Source organism: Mus caroli, unplaced genomic scaffold (genome assembly GCF_978045245.1).
Source record: "Mus caroli unplaced genomic scaffold, Mus_caroli_1 scaffold_14, whole genome shotgun sequence".
NCBI classification, from domain to species: Eukaryota; Metazoa; Chordata; class Mammalia; order Rodentia; family Muridae; genus Mus; species Mus caroli.
The window spans coordinates 34,086,193-34,106,039 of NW_028227269.1; the positions used below are offsets into that span (position 1 = coordinate 34,086,193).

General features: G+C 41.7%; 1 protein-coding gene across 1 annotated transcript in view; it reads right to left on the reverse strand.

The window, feature by feature from the left end:
* Window positions 1–1,582: 1,582 nt before the first annotated feature.
* The window catches only part of Tspan13 (tetraspanin 13), a 30,334-nt gene continuing 12,069 nt past the window's right edge, over window positions 1,583–19,847 (reverse strand). The window contains exons 2-6 of the mRNA XM_021179193.3: window positions 11,293–11,460; window positions 10,161–10,241; window positions 9,193–9,306; window positions 7,576–7,689; window positions 1,583–2,780 (exon numbers count right to left, since the gene is read on the reverse strand). Coding sequence (XP_021034852.1) covers window positions 2,706–2,780; window positions 7,576–7,689; window positions 9,193–9,306; window positions 10,161–10,241; window positions 11,293–11,460 — 552 coding nt within the window. The 3' untranslated portion in view covers window positions 1,583–2,705. The remainder of the gene's footprint in view (window positions 2,781–7,575; window positions 7,690–9,192; window positions 9,307–10,160; window positions 10,242–11,292; window positions 11,461–19,847) is intronic.

Here is a 19,847-nt window from a genome sequence, read left to right on the forward strand (position 1 = left end):
TGGTCAATAAAGGCTAGAGCCTGTGATTGGGCAGTGGAGGAGAAAGGTGGAACAGGAGGTCTTAGAGAGGACAGCATGTGGAGAGGGAGGAGAATGAGAACACAAGGAGGAAGGAGGAGGAGGAGGAAGCCATGATGGAGCAGAACCACATGGTCAGGAGAAACTGCAAGTAGCAAAGGGTCTTATAGCTGGAGAATAATAAGTTAGAGAATAGTGTTAGATCTGCCCAATCTACAGCTTATAATAACTGGATTGGGTGGTCTTTATATGGGCTTACTGCAATTGTAAATCCCAGCAACAGGTCTGAGGCTAGCCTGGGCCATAAAGAGGCAAAGTAAGTCTGGAATACATAGGAAGACCCTATCTCAAAAGACAGAAACCAAAACAAACAAAAATGTTCCCCATGGCCAGATCCTAATTTAAAAAACAAAACCAAAAACAAATTTAGTGTGTGTGTGTGTGTGTGTGTGTGTGTGTGTGTGTGTGTGTGTGTGTGTGTCAGGGTATGCACAAGCGTGCAGGGGCCTGAGGGGTCCAGAGGTATCAGATCCCCCTGCAGGTACTGGAGTTACAGACCATGGTGAGGCACTAAGGTAGGTGCTGGGAAAGGAACTCCGGACTCCCTCACCAGCAGGATGACTTGTTAATAGCTGAGACATCTCCCCAGGCCCCTCAGACCCTGGTTTTTAACTGACTCCAATAAGGCCATTGCAATTAGAGCAAAAACCAAGTTATAGGCGAGTTCTCTGTGCAACCACCTTTCCATTTGCAATCATTTGTACCAAGAGGAGTATGCTAGGATTCCTTAGAACCTCATCGGGTATTTTCATCTGCAGCTGAATAAACAGAAAAAAATACAGGAAAGAAAACAAGCCTTCAACACTCTCCTTTCATGAGTCACTTCTCTCATTTTATAGCATAAGCAGTTCTGCCCAGGTGGCCATGGTGCTCGGCATGACACCCTAGAAACAGCACAGTTCTGCTTCTGTGTAAGACTTACTAGCAGCAGAGACACAGATGCCCCAAGGTGCATTCCTCTGTACACTGATCATTCACCAACCTCTTGGTATAAACCATGGATCACCAATAATGTTTCACATTCTACTCAGAACCAAGACAGGAAATTAACTGTCACTAATGGAAAAGAATGTGTGTATACTCTCTCCATATAAATAGAAGTGGCTTCTTCAAATAAATAAAAACACCTTTTTCATTATACAGATAACATTAGCCAATGAAATGGTTCAATAAAGCATTTGAGGGCCAGCAGGTTATTCAGAAGTGGCAGGACTTGCCATCCAACCTGATGACCTGAGTTGGATCCCTGGGACCCATATTGTGGGGAGAATCAATTCTTACAAATTGTCTTCTGACTTACACACACACACTAATTTTTTTTAACTTAAGAAAGGATTTGGGAATAACTTCCAAAAGACATCATTGCTGGGGATGTATTTCTAAGGCTTGGTTAAACACCATCTTAAGGTATAATAAGAGGCTATGTAAAAGCAGAAGGAAAGATGCCTACTTGCCTTGTCAATGTTTCTAGTACCTTCTTTGATTTAAACATCCATATACAAAGGAAGGTTTTCAGCTTTTATTTTTTAATGTAATATACAGAGCCACAAACACCATTTCTCTCTCAACTTATGGGAGGTAGTACATTCAAATATATTTGGATTTGACAACTTGCTGTCACAATACCAAGAAATGTCATTAAAAAGTTATTTTTTTGACAGGCGATGGTGGCACGTGCCTTTAATCCCAGCACTTGGGAGGCAGAGGCAGGCGGATCCCTGTGAGTTCAAGGCCAGCCTGGTCCACAGAGCTATTTCTAGGACAACCAAGGCTACACAAAGAAACCCCGTCTTGAAAAAAAAAAAGTTACTTTTTAAAGATAACCAAATATCTATTTGTTACATGGGCCTGGGCCAATGTATTGACTGCAAGTTGTTTACATAGACAGTGTTTTGAACTTTGTATTTTTTTTTACATCAGATTATATAGATATACACTTTATCTTCCTCAAATTCATCCCATTTTGAGAGCTGAAGATGTTACACACCAAAGCATTTCCCAAATGGTATCTTCCTTTGCCCTTGACTAAAAAGGTCAAAAACTAAACTTCATTTTCCTAAAGACATAGCTATTTCTAGAACACAGGGATGCAATCCTGACAGACTACTAGAACTAAATTATCACTTCTGTGCTAACACTTTGCACTATAATGTAGCTTTTCCAAAAGACAAAAAGTATCAGGAACTTAGATTTCCCCTGATGAACTGAACACAACAGAGTCTCTTCCTAAAATATCAACTGTCTTGGGTGGGAGCCCAAGTGCTCTGGGTAATTAGACAGTGAGATGAAGATCTGAGTTCACAATATCATCTACCCAGGGGTGCCATACACAGTTTACAGCAGGTAAAAATGCTAAGAAAGGCCACGGTGGACAGTGCCAGACACCAACAACAGTAGATTACAGGGACCACTGAGGGCCAGGGAATACGGGGAACTTCAATTGCTTTTTTAGCAATGGAAAGAAAAAAAAATGTCTGGAGAAACTTAAGAGTAAAATATTTAATTCCATCGTTGACATAATATGGTTTTCAGATACTGCTTCCTTTGTCATATGAACAAATTAGTTTAACTTGAGATTAGAGAAAGAAAACAAGATCAACAGATGAAAGGGCTTCCTTGTCTTCTCGTCAAAGGAAAGCACTCGGGTTGGCGCGAGGGTCTTTCTGGTTCCGGTATCTGTAGGTCAGCCAAACACCCAGGATCTGGAATTAGAAGGACAAACAAGTTCTGAATCGATTTAGTCAATGAACAGAATAAATGAAACTTCTGAATTCCTTTTGCCTGGTTTTTGTTCAAAGACGAGATTCGGGCAAATCAAAGGACAGGCACTAACAAATCTGAAGTTTGAACGCTGTGTTAGACTGCGTGCTCCTTCCCATGCCTGGAACCTGCAGCAAATGTTTCTTTACGAGGTAAAAGGCCTTTGAACGTGTGGTTATGTTAGGGAGGGGTTATCCAGGTGGGCTCAAAGGTGCAGTCACTGTGGTGCTGATAAGGAGGAGACAACACGGACACGGGAGAGACGCAGAGATAAGATGTGCTTACCAGGCAAGAAGAGAGTACTGCACATTCCACACAAGCAGCTGGATTTGTGAAGTTGGAAAAGCAAGCTCAACTTTTCCATTCTGATAAACAGCCAAATGTGAACTTCGCATGGTTTTTGCATTTGTCTCTATTGTTTTTAATTTTGTGTGTGCGCACCTGTGTAGGAGTGCCCCCAAGAGGCACTGCAGCCCTCTGTTACTGGTGTCTGTTAGAGGTGACTGTGAGCCACCTGACCTGGGTGCTGGGAACCAAGTTTGGGATATGAACATAAATCCTCCTCTCGGGGACAATGTCCTAAGCAGCAGGCACTACTAATCCCTGAGCCCTGTCAAATATTTTTAGTAACAAAAATATCTAGAGTTAGTTATTAAATTAAATGTTGGTAAATTTTTCTCAGATGACAGAATTTAATTTATTGTTGCTTTGTTTGTGTGTGTTTGTTTGAGAGGCTCTCACTATGTACACCAGGCTAGCCTGGAACTCAGAGCAAACCACCCACCTGTGCTTCCAAAGTGCTACGATTAAAGATGTGCATCAGCAACCACAGCTTACCAAAATCTCTTGACTATTCCCATACTGTGCCTTATTTTATACCTAGAAATGCATCCCAAGGGGAAAGTGGGGTGGGAGGGAATGGCATTCGACACACAGGAGGCAACTGTGTAAATATTTATACATCAAAAGAAATTATATGATCTGCCTGACTCAGCAGGTGGAGGTCCTTGCTAGAACCTCATGACCAAAGCTCCTTGATGGATTCCCAGGACCCGCATGGTAAAAGGAAAAAACAGACTCCCAAAAGCTGTCCTCTGACCTCCACACGTGCATTCTGGCACAAGTGCACCTACACCAGGTAAATACACAAGTTTAACTTTTTAAAAGGTGGGGTGAAGTGGCTTGGAAGGTGAAGCCTGTGTTGCAAAGCCCAATGGCCTGAGTTCACCATTCAGAAAGCATTCATAAGGGGGGATGGGAGAACAAATCCCAGAGGATGCCCTTGTGTTCCTGACACGCCCACTAAGGCACATGCATGTTGCCTCCCAACACTCACTCAATGAAGAAAGATCATTTTTAAAAAAGAAAACTAAATGGACAACAGATTAAGTGGTCCCATTTATGGTTAAATTCTAGCCATATAAAACAGAATTTTTGCAATTTTGTAAAGACATATGTTGCTCTTGTAAGTAGCCTACTATGCCTCTATAGCTATACATGCAAATTCTGCTAAAAGAATTATTTGACTCATATTCTTCTGTTTTCTATTTAAAACAGAAGTGTGACATGGACATTTCATGTGTCAATAAGACCCACTGTCTTTTTTCCAATAGGGCATAATATGTCATATATTAATAAATTTACTAATGGCTACAAAACAATAACTAGCCCCCCATACACCAAGTACTGCTCAAAGCATTCCAGGTTTTACACGCACTGGCTCCTTTAGTCATAACACCAGGAAGCAGCTGCCTGTTGTTATTCTTAGAGGTTGAGATGGAAGATCTGAAGGAGCCTTGTGAGGGCTAGCAAGATTAAATACCTTGCTCCAGAGGCCACAATTAGGAAGCAGGTGCACTCACTTTCCAACCCTGCTTCCTGTTCTGCTCCTCTGTCAGACATCTTGACCCAACCAGCATATTGTCAAGAAGTAAAAGGTACCCAAATATTATAAAAAAAATAATGTCCTGAAGGCTAGAGAGACTGCTCAGCAGTAAAGAGAGTACTTGGTACTCCTTTAGAGCACTGGAGTTTGCTTCCCACGTCGAGTGACTCAGAACCATCTGCTCCTCCAGAGCCATAAGTCCTGACACCCCCTGCTGGCCTCCCCTGACATCTACACTCCTGTGCACATACCTACTACACGTGGACACATATTCATATATATAATTAAAAATAAATCTTTAAAAGTTGCTTATAAATAGCTTTGTGTGTCTATTTTATGTTGTTATACAATTATTTCCATAAAATAAAGTAATATGCATGGAATTTTTTCAGTTAAAACAGAATTGTTGGCAGCTCACACCTTTAATACTAGTACCCAAGAGGCTAAGAAAAAGGGAATATAAGACCAGCAGGGGCTATATAATAAGACCCCAGCTCAAAAACAAAATTTTGTCTTGATACTTATTACCAATTCAGTATTGTAAATTTAGTACAGAATATAAAATTAGCATTCTGGTTTTGTTTAAAAATATATAAAATTTACTTGTTAGTAAAACATATTAACTTAATATAAACATATACAAATAATAACAGTAGTTACCTGTAGGTTTTAGAAAGGTAGTAATAAGAAAATGGGAGAAAATTTCACAGTCATTTTTCAATGTTGAAAGTAAAATAAGTTTTATACTTCTTTTATTTTTACTTTTATTAATATTATATAATACATTCATTTCCTTCTTTTCTCTCTCCAAACCCTCCCATATTATCTCCTTTAAATTGATAGCATTTTCTTACATCTTTGTTACTGCATCGCAGGGCAGTGGTGGCGCACACCTTTAATCTAATCCCAGCACTCAGGAGGCAGAGGCAGGTGGATTTCTGAGTTCGAGGCCAGCCTGGTCTACAGAGTGAGTTCCAGGACAGCCAAGGCTAAAAAGAGAAACCCTGTCTCAAAAAAAACAACAACAACAAAAAAAAAAACCTCAAAAATTGTTAATGCATATATATATATGTATATGTGTATATATATATATACACACACATATACATATATATATATATATATATATATATATATATATATATATATATATATAATCCTAAATATAACCTTCTTAATCCATATACTATTATTTCTGTGAATGTTTCAGGACTGCCCATTTGGAATTGGATAATCAATTAGTGTGCTCTTCTCTGGGAAAGACCACCTCATCTCTCCTGCTCCCAGTTTTCCTCAGCTACCAGCCTTTTTTCTCCAAGACAGAGTTTCTCTATATAGCCCAGGCTATCCTCTCTAGACCAGGCTGGCCTCAACTCAAGAGATCCACCAGTCTCTGCCTCTTGAGTGCTGGGATTAAAGGCATGCACCACCAACATCCGGCAACAAAGGCAATTCTTAAAAGCAATAAGTATAGTGTATATATTATATGTTAACATATATTAACATATATAACACATTATATAATTAACATATTAACATGTATTCCTTAATACAAAACTTAACTATAATTTATCGTGTAACTCTAGAAAGAAAAGTCCAGAGCTACTCTACACTAATCTGATTTCACTTATTATAATTTCTACAGGTCCAAACAGATCAAGAAGGTCACCCCCATCATAAAGTTCATGCCAAATTTGTCAGACGTTCTGATTCTAAGCTAAGGGTGCTCCCATCACACCAAAATGATCTCAAGGAAGATGAGCACTGATACCTTTCGAGTATCATGTTTGATGCTGAAGTACAATGCTATGTCTTCTAGTCATACAAAACTGAACTCCGTGTGAGTTTTAATCCCAGGCGTGGGACATGGGGCTGCTTCAGACTGTCCACAGCAGCTGACTATGACTTACCTCATGCTCTAGCAGGGGAAGCATGGCTCTGCAGCTGAGGACAGTTTCTGTGAGTATATGACATCTGAAATTCTAGGGACTTTACAGAGGGGATATAAATGCTAGGGCCCTAGAGGCAGTGTGGGTTGTTGGTTGCTGTGGTTGTGGTTTGTTACGTAGTTGTGCACAAAGAAACGATAAGAAGAAAAAGTTAGACATCCTGAGGGCAAAGTTCAAACTTGCCCCAAGGAACTTGATGCCCTGATCAGCAGGAAGCAGTCTAATGATAATGTCACTGATAGGTATTCTTCTCTGATGAAATGAGCCAATTCGAGCTGAATTAAAGTATAAAGGCAGGTTCATTGGGGGGAAGCTCTCAGGCAGGTTCACCAGTCCCAAACAATAAGGCCTGGAAGTTGCCAGAGAGAAGGAGACAGATGGGAGGATACAAAGAAAGGGCAGAGATAGGGAAAGAGAGGGAGAGGGAGGGAGAGGAAGAGGGAGAAGGAGGGAATGAGGGAGGGAAAGAGAAGGTCAGGGAGAGGGCAAGGGAGAAGGAGGGAATGAGGGAGGAAGAGAGAAGGTCAGGGAGAGGGCAAGGGAGAAGGAGAAGGAGAGAGGGGAGAAAAGAGGGAGGGAGACAAAAAAAAGTTCTGGATTATATAGGGAGGAGCTTCTGGGGGAACCTAGCCCCTCAGATGCAAAGTTCAGCATAGAGGGTGGGGTATCAGCCATGACAGGGCCTGAGGGATGCTGGGAGAACCTGGAGGCCTGGTTCACATTGGTATGTAAAAAATGCACCTCAGCTGCTTGTCCCAAGTCTGAAACCAAAGTCACCCCCTTTCTCCTCTATTCTTTTATTTTTCTCTCCTATCTAGTATTGGGGGGTTGGAAGGATAAAATGAAAAAAGGGGGGATCAAAGAAAGAAAAACCCACAAAGTAGCCAAAGTCCAGCTACATACCTCTGTAAAACTGAAGAAGAGGCCAATGCCACCAACAAATCTCAAAACCTCTCCAGCATACTCTCCGATTATAGGGGCACACGAGGAGCACTTCTGGGTACTTTTAGCACAGCTCTGTATCAATAAAAGGAAAGACTTGTTACTTTAGAGTATGTTCACAAACACACAGCCGAAATTCTGGCCTAGAGTGCTCCATCCAGTTTGGGTATAAATTTTAAACTGTGTGCAAGTTTCTGAGATGGTCAAGTCCTGTAGATGCTCTGTAGGACCCATCAGTCTGTCCCCTTCTAGAGCCTGGGATAGGATTGGTAGATGTCTAGATTGCATTGTGTAAGATTTTGGTCTAGTACCACAGATTCTCCAGTAACTTGCTTGCATTGTAAGTGATACCCAGCTGTGGTGATCTGAATAAGAATGTCACCCCATAGGTTCATATATTTAAATGCCTGGTTACCAGGGAGTGGAACTGTTTGAAAGGATTACAAGGATTAGTGGGTATGGTCTTGCTGGAGTAAGTATGTCACTGGGGATGGAGCTTTGAGGTTTCAAAAGTCCATGCTAAGTCTAGGGTCGGTTCATTCTCTCCAGCCCCACCTCCAACACACACACACACACACACACACACACACACACACAATCTGCCTGTAGATCCAAATGTAGCTCTCAACTACTTTTCCAGCACATGCCTGTATGCTAGGTTACTCCCCTCCACAGTGAAAATGGAAAACCTCTCATACCTTAAGCAGGCTCCCAATCAAACACTTTCTCTTGTAAGAGTTGTCTTACTCATGGGGTCTCTTCACAGCAATACTACTTAATGGTGACAACTAATGGTCACCGAGACACCAGCTGACTGCCACTAAAGCCAACAGGGTTTGTAATCCTACAACTACAGTGAGTCAAGGTCTACAGACAACCACCGAGCCAGGCAGAGGACAGCAAGCCTTGGGTGAATTTCAGTCTCTGCTGACACATCATTTCAGCCTCCTGAGACTCTGGTGTGATGGCTACTGTCAACTATCAGCATGACAAAAATCTAGAATTACACAAGAGACAGGCCTCTGTGTGGTGGTTGAATGTTTTACAGTGTATTTTTACAGACTAAATAAATAAATAAATAAATAAGAGCTAGAGAAAGTACCCAAGGAGCTAAAGGGTTCTGCAACCCTATAGGTGGAACAACATTATGAACTAACCAGTACCCCGGAGCTCTTGTCTCTAGCTGCATATGTATCAAAAGATGGCCTAGTTGGCCATCACTGGAAAGAGAGGCCCATTGGACACACAAACTTTATATGCCCCAGTACAGGGGAACGCCAGGGCCAAAAAAATGGGAATGAGTGGGTAGGGAAGTGGGGGGGAGGGGATGGGGGACTTTTGGGATAGCATTGGAAATGTAATTGAGGAAAATATGTAATAAAAAATATTAAATAAATAAATAAATAAATGTGATGTGTCTCTCTGGACATAGATGAGCAAATGTGACAAATGTGAGAAATATAACAGAGGCGTATGTCAAACAATTTTGAAACACAATTCAGCACCAGAAAGGCCACTTCTCTGTTAATCATTATTAAACTGTATGTAAAACACTAAAGAAAACCTTTCTGGACTTACAGCCGGACAGGTGTCATTTGGGTTATAGCTCCGGAAGCCACAGCAGTTCAAATTCCTCTGGATGTCATTTCGAGCACTTGCTGTATTGTTCCATCCGACTTCCAGCAGCTGACCCTAAGAAGTTACAACAATGTATCATCATCCCTATATAACAATGTATTATCATCCCTATGTAACAACGTATCCCTGTGTAACAACATATCATCAACCCTACCTAACATACAGAGGCCAGCCTGCAGCTAGGAGCAGAGCATAGGAAATCAATAGCCTCAAAACTATTAAACTCTTTCAAAAGCTTATCCCCTTGATCTTAAAAAAAATAAATAAATAAGGTACTATGGCTAGCCTACAAATGAAAAGGTCTTGGCTTTTACAACCAATTTAAAAACAAGACTTGGTTCAAAGGCACAAACAATACAGAGTTTCAGTTGTTCCTAGACAGAAACCCATATTTGCTTTACAAATTAAGACTCTGAAAGGAGTAGTTGATAGACGGAAACCACAGACCCTCAGGCGACTGCCCAGCAGTGGGGAAAGACAGGGACCATCTTTTAACAACAGCAAATTTTACCCAGTGAGAGTTCTGTCTTATTTACAGATACAAATTACCAAGACCTGATGTCATCTTTGCCTGCAATCATTTCCACCAGCCACTTCAGCAGTGAGAGGGAATAAACTGGCATTCTTGACAAGAAGAAATAGTTTTATTCTCTAGTCCTCTCTCCCAACATTTTCATAGTCATGCTATGTGGTATCATAATAAAGTAGAATCGAATAAAAGCTTTTAGCTGGGCATAGTGGTGCATGCCTTTGATACCAGCACTCAGCAGGCAAGGCAGGTGGGTCTCAGTGAGTTTCAGACCAATCTGGTCTACATAGTGAGCTCCAGGACAGTCAGAGCCACACAGTAAGACCCTATATCTCAAAAACAAAACAAACAATAACAAAAAAAAGAAATCTTTACTTACCTGCTGCTCCCGATTCAGAGCTAAACAAGCACAAGATACTGAAAACTGGACAATAAATACGAGTAGGAGAATGATCATATACTGAGAGTTACAAGTTAAGGACTTTTTTATTATAACACTTATTTATCCACTGTATGTGTGCATGTGTGTGGGGTTGGGGGTATGCACACATGAGTATGTATGTGCGTGCATTAGGGCACATGCGTGCCACGGTGTTCATGCATAGGACATCTTGCAGGAGTCAGTTCTCTCTTACCACTATGTAGGTGGTGGGGAGTGAACTCTGGTCATCCAACTTGGCAGCAAGTGCCTTCACCTTCTGCCAGGGACATTGCAGATGCTCGGGAAGAGCATAAAGCAGGAGAGTTGACATAACTTTCAAGTACACTCAAAGCAATTCACCTATAAACTAGAACAAGTGTTCAAAGTGATATACTTATTATTTTGCTAATACACTATAACTATAAATTCATTTTGAAAAATATAAATAATTGCATACACCAGGCTCAGTGGGTGACACCTGTAATCCCATGGCCTAAGAAGCAGAGACAGGAGGACCGCCCAAGTTTGGGTCAGCCTAGTCTACAGAGACTGTGTCTCAAAAACAAAGCAAAACAACAAAAAAATGGGGGGGAGGGGAGAAAGAAAGGGAGGGAGGGAGAAAGGAGAGACAGAAAGATAATTTTATTTTGAAATCCCCACATCCAAAATGAAATATAAATTCTAAAATCTGCAAAATAAAAAATAGGGACAAGTGTATAAGCTTTCTCAAAACTAGGACTAGAGAATACACTGTAGAATTCTCCACCAAAGATTGATGTGTAAGGAAGGTCTAGAAGTCATGGCATAAGCTCAACTCAACTCTGAATTTGCAAAAGAAAATTAGATCTGTGCCCAACTTGTAGAACACGTTAGGTTAGGGTGTGATGAGGAAGGGCCGAGGATAACTAAACATAGGACATTTTCTTTACAGATATTCCTAAATTGCGTTTCTAGGATTTGCTTTTGGGCAAGGAATCACCTAATGATGATATTAAATTAGTAGCAACCATTGAGACATAATCACATACTTGATAATGAGAACTTTATCTGATTGAAGTAAAAAAAAAAATTCTGATTTTTAAAAGGATACAAAAAATAGCAACACCTGGTGGTGTTTTACAGCTCCAATGAGCCCCACCAAGGCAATCAGGAACAGGAAGATGCCCACAGCAATGACCACACCCACCACTCGGAGACTGGAGATCAGCCCAAAGCCGATGCCCCAAGCAGCAATCCCAATGAGCAGCAGGCTGACCAGCTGTGGAGAGATGGGGAGAGGTTCAGCGTTAAGGCACCAGCACCGATCAGGTATTAACATCTTAGCATCTTTCCTACAATGGCAAGACTCCCTTGGGGGCCCCAGGGTGTCATCTGTGGAACCTGCTACAGACAGCACATTCAAGTGGTGTTGTATTTGTATATAATTTATGATATCCTCCTTTAAGCTTCAGACCACCTCTGGGTGACTTGGACTAGTAAGGGCAATATCGAGGCAAATTGCCTTGCAATGCTACCCAAAATTGTCAGGGGAATAATAACAAGGAAAAAAAAAATCTTGGCTAATGAAAGCATTTTTTTTGATCCTGTTGATTAAATGCATGAATGTGAAACCCATAGTTAGAGAAAGCTGACTGAAACCCACAAGGCTCAGTTGCTGGGACTGTTTTAATGAATTTAAAGTAATCCCCAATTATGGTTAAAAAAAAAAAAAAGATTAACAATAATCCAGAAAGCAACCATGCAGTCTCAGAGGTCATGTGGATTCTGACGCCTACACGGAGCATGAGCTAGCCCAGTAACAGCATTATGTAAAGCTAGGCAGCAGCACACCTCAGTCTATCATTCTGATGCGCTCATATGAAAATTACCTTTTGCTTTACAACCCAGTCGGCCTGCAGCCCCCTCTGTCCTCCTGCTCCCCAAAAGGCTGCGCCAATCCTCCCTCCCCTAACAAGCTCTGTTCCTCAAATGTGAAGCTATGGTTTCTTTCCTTGTACTACAACCTGTTGCCCTATCTGCCTCTCCAGGAGCAAAAGGCAATTCGGATGTAAGCTCTCCGAGGCTCTAAGCTCTAGGTATCCTTGGAACTTATCAGGGCCTGAGCCCTGGCGAACATTTGAAAATTGTTTCCAGTCTGTAAAACCGTAGACGTGCAAGAGACCATTAAAGCCATCAAGATTAAAACAGAGTAGGAGAGGTTGCTATTTGAAATGAAATGGCAGCTGAGCAAGGAGAAATCATGTTCTATTCCAGTCATTGTATTTACAAGTTTATCAAACACTACCTAAAGAGCTAGTATGCCTGTGTGTAAGACAGAGCTTACAAAACGCAAAGATATAATTATTCTTTAAAAAAATAAAATAAAATAAATGGTAAACCACATAGGAATTATAATGAGCCCTAGAAGATATAGATAGCTTACAGTTTCAGAAAGGGGTGGAAGAGGGTTTATAGAACAGAATAGTTCCGAGTGCCTTCAGTACACATGTGGCCAACCATCTCCGGGAGTAATGAGGTAGTGTAATGCCCAGTTTGGAAAAAAACAAAATTCAAAACTAGATTTTTCTAGCATCACACTACTGACAGGCCTCTGTTTAGAAACATATAAATTACTATTTGATTTTTTTTCCCTTGCTCAAATGCACCACTGTTTATGTGCAAAGCAATATGCACTGATTTAAAAAGTTATTTACATATATAGAGATATAAACAAAACTGCTAAATATTGTGCATCTGTTTCTATTTTTACCCAAAGCATTTTCTTTTTTGAATCTTGGTCAAAGAGCCAAAACATGGGAGGGAAATAATAAAAGAAGCCATCTGTGGGACCACAGAGCTAGTTTCAGGTGACACTGCCACAGCAGCTCATACACCAAAAACAAACCACTCCCTTCCTCAGCTGCTCCTTGTGAGTTCTGCTTCATTGTCTCCTTAGAATCTCCTCTGAAGTTTAAATAGTGGTGAGCTGAGAAAACGAATTCTGTCCCTTCACAGGTGAGCTTATATCTGACTCTGTAACACCTAAATGTGTCACATTCCCTTTCACAACCAGTAAAAGGAGCCTGAGGGGGGTGTGAAGAAGGGCCTCACCTCTGCCTGGCCTTGCATCACCACAGTAATCTTGGTACAGGCACAGAGGATGCTCCACAAGTACACACATCAGAGTAGCTAACTGCAGCAATTAGTGGTCTCTAGAAACAGAACCAACACAAAGTATGCATATGTGTGTGTGTATATATGTGTGTATATATGTGTGTATATATGTATATATATATATATATATATGTCTGTGTGTGTGTATACATATATATGCATATGTATATATGTGCATACTTTGTGTTGGTTTTCTCATACACACACACACACACACACAAGAAAATGAAGCTCAGACAAGAGAAATTTTAAAGCGCTGGCCACACACAACAAGGACCCAACACTGGAAACTGAGCAGCACCCCTTTTCCTTAGGAAACATCAGTGGAGGTAAAGGCTTCTTACCCACACTATAGAGGATAGTCTGATTCGCTTAATCAACTGATTCTAAATGCTGGCTACAGTTCAAAATACCCTTAATGCAGTATCTAACCAAACAACTGAGAACCATGGCACCCTGTGTCCATGGTAACACAGATTACACATCCCATCCGCTAACATCAAATTCTGGACGAGAGAGGCTCATTTACTAATTCAGGTAAAGTCACGAGACAAGATCTTCAATCTGCATTTCCCTTAACATAAAAAGTCCTTCTCGGGTAGCTGTCCTCTGGTCTCCACATGCACACTGGGTAGCATACACGTAGCACATACACATCTTTAAAGAGTTCATCCAAGATCATGCCAAATCCTCCCAACATTAATGGGAGTCTTTTTTTTTTTTTTTTTTTTTTTTTTTTGGTTTTCAAAACAGGGTTTCTCTATATAGCCCTGGCTGTCCTGGAACTCACTTTGTAGACCAGGCTGGCCTCGAACTCAGAAATCCGCCTGCCTCTGCCTCCGGAGTGCTGGGATTAAAGGCGTGTGCCACCACGCCCAGCCATTAATAGAATTCTTAAACATTAGGAATGTTAAAAGTTAAATATTCTTTTTTTTATAGCAGCCTTATTTATTTATTTATTTTTTAATTTTTAATATTTTTATTACATATTTTCCTCAATTACATTTCCAATGCTATCCCAAAAGTCCCCCATAGCGCCCCCCACTTCCCTACCCACCCATTCCCATTCTTTTGGCCCTGGCATTCCCCTATATTGGGGCATATAAAGTTTGCAAGTCCAATGGGCCTCTCTTTCCAGTGATGGCTGACTAGGCCATCTTTCGATACAAATGCAGCTAGAGACAAGAGCTCCGGGGTACTGGTTAGTTCATCATGTTGTTCCAACTATAGGGTTGCAGATCCCTTTAGCTCCTTGGGTACTTTCTCTAGCTTCTCCATTGGGAGCCCTGTGATACATCCAATAGCTGACTGTGAGCATCCACTCCTGTGTTTGCTAGGTCCTAAATATTCTTAAAGTATTAAGTTAATAAACTTTAAATTTAAATAGTAAGTTCAAGACTTAAAAACAGAAGTCAGAAATTGTTCTTGTCACTTAAGCCCCTGCCACGACCTATTCCAATATTGTACACTGGCCTGAGACACACGGTACAGATGGAATGACCAGAGCTGTGTTGAAACCTGCCCCATGTTTTTTTCTGTCTTATTGGCTTTGTTTGGATGAAGGTTTAACATTTTGTTTGTTCTGTTTTGCTTTGCTTTGTTTGTTATTGGTTTAGGGGTGGCTTCATCTTTGTTGGAAGGGTTTCAGAGTGTCCGAGATAAGGTAAGATAGCTCAGGCTAGCCTCAAAGTCAGGATTCTCTTGTCTTGGCTTCCCAAGTGCAGGATGACATTGCATGTGCCACCGGAACCATCAACACCTCTTTTCACACTGTGAATTCTACATCAATTTTCATGTATCACAAAGAATGTTCCTTCCTCTGATTTTTTTTTTTCTCTACTATTTAAAAATGTGAATCCAGGCCAAGAAGATGATGACTCAGCAAGTAAGGGTGACTGCTGCCAAGCTGGGCAATTCTATCCCAAGAACCCATACAGTAGAAAGAGAGAGCTCTTACAATCCTGCACACTGTCCTCTAAACTCTATACATGTGTTGGGACACACACACACATATACACGCACAAAAATGAAATAGGCTGTTAAAACAAATATCATTTTGTAATGAACTCACAAATAAAACACCATGCATCTGTACTAAGGCAGCCATTCAAACAATTTAGAGAGAGAGAGAAAAACCACTCTTAGCTAGTATGCCGTAACAAAGACGATGGGATGGATTTAGCTTGTTGGCTATAGTTTACTGGCTTTTGCTCTTGAAGTCAGTAAAGATTGAAAGCTAACAAGAGGACAAATAATTACTATGTCAAGAGATTTTTTTTTTTACAAAGTATGTCACAGTAAAATACAATTAAAACAGAACAAAACAAAAGTAGGTAAACACAATAAGGCAAAGAATGCAAAGAAAATATAGGCTCACTAAAGAAAGTGCATTCCTTTTTTTGAGTCTCTGACTCCCATGTCCTTCCCAGACTCAAGCAACCCCCTATGACCACAGGAGTTGACCATGCTGTCCACAAGATGAGGGTATCAGATTGACCAAGGGGACTCTGAAGCTGGGATTCAACTACAAACCTCAAGACAGGGTGGTTCTAAATTATGTGAATAAGATTTAAATAGTCTCAGAGTCCTTGCAAGAGGTAGGAGGAGGGGGCTGGCGAGATGGCTCAGTGGGTAAGAGCACTGACTGGTCTTCCAAAGGTTCTGAGTTCAAATCCCAGCAACCACATGGTGGATAACAACCACCCATAATGAGACCTGACGCCCTCTTCTGGCATGTCTTAAGACAGCTACAACTACAGCTACAGCTACAGTGTACTTATGTATAATAAATAAATCTTTGAAAAAAAAAAAAAAAGAGGAAGGTCAGAATCTGAAAACGACTTCGCTGAGGGAAGCAGAATGTAGCCTGAGAGGTCTAGCAATGGCATGCCACTAGCACTGAAGGCAGAGGGAGAGGTCCTATGCCAAGGAACGCAAGGATCAGACTCTAGGCAGCATTCTTCCCTTCCCAAGCAAGGATGGCCGAGACCTGCTCCAGACTTCTGACTTCTGGAACAAGGTACAACCTGTTGTTTTAGGTCATTACACTTGTAGCACTTTGTTAAAAACAGGAAACAGTTTGAAAGGTTGTCTGGTTAGAATAACAGGAATAGACTGAATCCGATTCCAGACTCATTAGAGTCCAAGGTTAGTACACAGCCTCTTTGAGGACAGGCCTTACTTGGTTTACCCCAGGTGGCTCTGAAGTATCATGAATTATTCCTAGCTGGGCATGATGGCCATTTAGGGGCTGAGGCAGGAGGATTTCCAAGAGTTCAAGACCAACCTGGACTACATACCAAGTACTAAGCTAGCAGGCAGACCTACATTATAAGACACCACCTTTGAAAAACAAGAAAGGCATGGGGGATGGAGAGATGACTCCCTCTTTCAGAGCAATTGCTGCTCTTCCGGAGGACCCGGGTTTGATTCTCCAGTATCCACATGACAGATGGCAAGCATCTGTAAGTCCAGTTCCAGGAGATCTTCAATGCCCACTTCTAGGAGCACCTAGCATGTATATGTGGTATACAGACACACATGCATATGTGGTATACAGGCAAAACATTTGAAAAATAAATTAAAACATTTTTAGAGGTAAAGGTAGGTGCAGGAGTTGGCTCAGCAGTTAAAAGCTCATACCTGCTCAAGCCTGAGTTTAATCCCTAGACTCCCCAGGGAGTCATGATGAAGGGAGAAAACTGCTCCCAAAAGTCCTCCTACCACAGTGGTACTTGAGCCCACTCACACATATAAACATATGCCAGTGCACTGATCAACTCATTAAAATCAAGCAACAGTTCTTCCTGCTCAAATATGTTTTAAACAAATGAAGAAGGTTTTAGTACACTCAGAGAAACTACAGGAAATCCCACAGCCTCCTCCTCCCCTCCCTGCCCCACAATGCAAGGAGAACAGAAAGGCTTCACTGTCCAGGCCGAGCTGGAGTACAGCTGACTGAAGCAGGAGGCTCACAAGAGCCCAATCTGAAGGAGACTCTGGTTTTAGCCCAAGCAGAACTGGGAAGTGGAACTGAGACCCACGCACAGCGGGAACTCCAGAAAGCTCTTTTCTCACAGTAAAGTGCTGTGGTAGACTGCAGACATTTCTGAATATCCCCAAAAGCTATCTGAGAAAAAGAAACATCAAGTCTTCTGGACACTGAATCCCCACACCCAGAATCTGCAGGCCAAGCAATTCAAATGAAAGCTGACCACCAGCTGTAATGACCGAGGGTTGAGGGGAAAAAAACCTCAGATAAGGAAACTAAAATGACTCATGGGAGATATACAAGTCCCAACTCCCAAACCAGTCCCAGGTTTTAAAATGACAAGCTTAACTGTGATCAATCAAAATTCTCAAAACACCTTAGAAAGAGGAAATCTAAGAGAAAGACACACATTACTAGGGCTCCCAAGAACCAGTTGCAACAGAGCGAGCCATTTACATTATCTAAAGAAGGGCATGGTTGGCGCACGCCTTTAATTCCAGCATTCTAGAGGCAGGGGCAGACAGAGCTCTGCAGCCTGGTCTACACTGTGAGTTCCAGGGCCGCTAAAAAATAAAAATTAACTAAAGGGATTTAAAAAATAAGTAAAAGTGACTTGGGGAGTCATAGTTTACAGGCATAGACTTGAAAAGGAGCCAAATACATCAACGCAAAAGAAAGGAGAGGACCAGGGGAGCGTAGTGAGTGAAGACTGCCAGGCTGACAACCTGGTTTCAATCCCTGGGAGCCATGCAGCGGAAGGCGAGAACCAAGAACCACAAGTTGTCCTCTGACCGCCACACATGCATAGCCACACAAATGCCCATACCCAAGAAATAAATGTAATTTTAAATTTTAATTTAAAAATAGAGATCGGGAAGAGACACATGGGCTAAAGCAAGAGCAGGGCTGTAGTGGTACACAGTGACACACACTTAGAATCCCAGGACTTCCGATGTAGAGGAGGTTGGAGATCAGGAGTTGGAGGCCGTCCTCAGCTAAAGAAAACACGAAATACTGAACTAATCAACTTGTCTGTGCTCCAGGAGGTTCTGGCAGACAAGCAATGGGGACACACATTTTTTTTTCAAAGAAGGAAAAAAATAGCACCCTCCAAACACATTAATTTTGAAAATTAAGCAGATCCCACAAAATTTCGCTGACAAAGGACACCCAAGAAGACCTAGAGCAAACAGTCATACGTCTGCTGTTCTATGGAGTCAGCCTTCACCTGACCCCCCCCCCCAAGTCCGGAGCTCTTTAGGCCTTCTGAGCCCTACCTCTCAGTGAATAGCACTGTCCTTAAGAAAGAGGCCCCATGCACTTTGCAACCTCCATCAATAGGAACTGCCTTATGCTTATTACAAATCTGTACAGTTAGCTGCTAAGTTCATGGAACCCTACCATGTTAGCTTCTGTGCACATGGAGCGCCTAGTTAGTAAACTATGAAATGTCACTAGCTCTTTCTTATATGGGCAACAATTCTAATATCTTCCACTTTTCTTTCCCCTATAAACTAGACCATTCTCCCTTATACAGCCTCAGCTTTTACTGCCTCCCAAGCCCTACACTTCAGTGGAAATATTTTCGTTAATCTTTCAAATAGTTTCTGTGGATCCATCTATGAGTCACCAAGTACCATCCACATTCCTTCCTATATTTGGCTTCCACGGAGCAAAAAGGAAAGCTTGCGACCAAGAGGTGTACACTTGAATGCCACTAGCAAGCGCTTCCTGACTCTCCTCGAACGTACAGCAAAAAGCGCTTCCCAGGTGCAGCGGAGAGCTCCATGGCCGGGCTTGCCCAGGGTGTTTAAGGCCCTGAGTTAGATTGCCAGCACAAAGATAAACAAGCAAATGAATCCCTAGGTCCATCACACCTGAACAGTCCTCACGAGACACCACCCAAGGCCCCTCCCATGCACACACCAACATCAACACACAAATATGCATCATTGTTTGTAAAGGATATTCCCTAAAGGAATGGAGACTCAATCCTCTAATGCAAAACAAATTCTGCATCTATTACTGTAAATAGTAAAATTGCATGAACTTGAACTTAGTTGAACTAATCAGCTTTATCTGATTAAAACCCAAAACAGGAGGGACTGGAGAGACGGCTCAGCAGTTCAGAGCACCGGCTGTTCTTGCAGAGGACCCAGGTTTGGTTCCCACATAAGAGCTCACAACCCTCTGTAACCCTAGTCCCAAGGGCTCAACACACTCTTTTGGACTTCATCAGCGGATATGCATGTACACATGCAGGCAAAACACTCATACATATAAAGTAAAAATAAATAAAGCTGTTTTTAAAAAGAGGCTGAAGAGATGGCTCAGCAGTTAAGTCAATGCTGCTCTCACAGAGGACGCAAGTTCAGTTTCCAGCACCCATATCAGCAGCTCACAACAGGCCCAGGGATCCAAAAATTTCTGGCCTCCATAAACTCTCTGTGAATTTGCACAAATGTAAAGTCAGATACTTACACATACATATAACTAAAAAC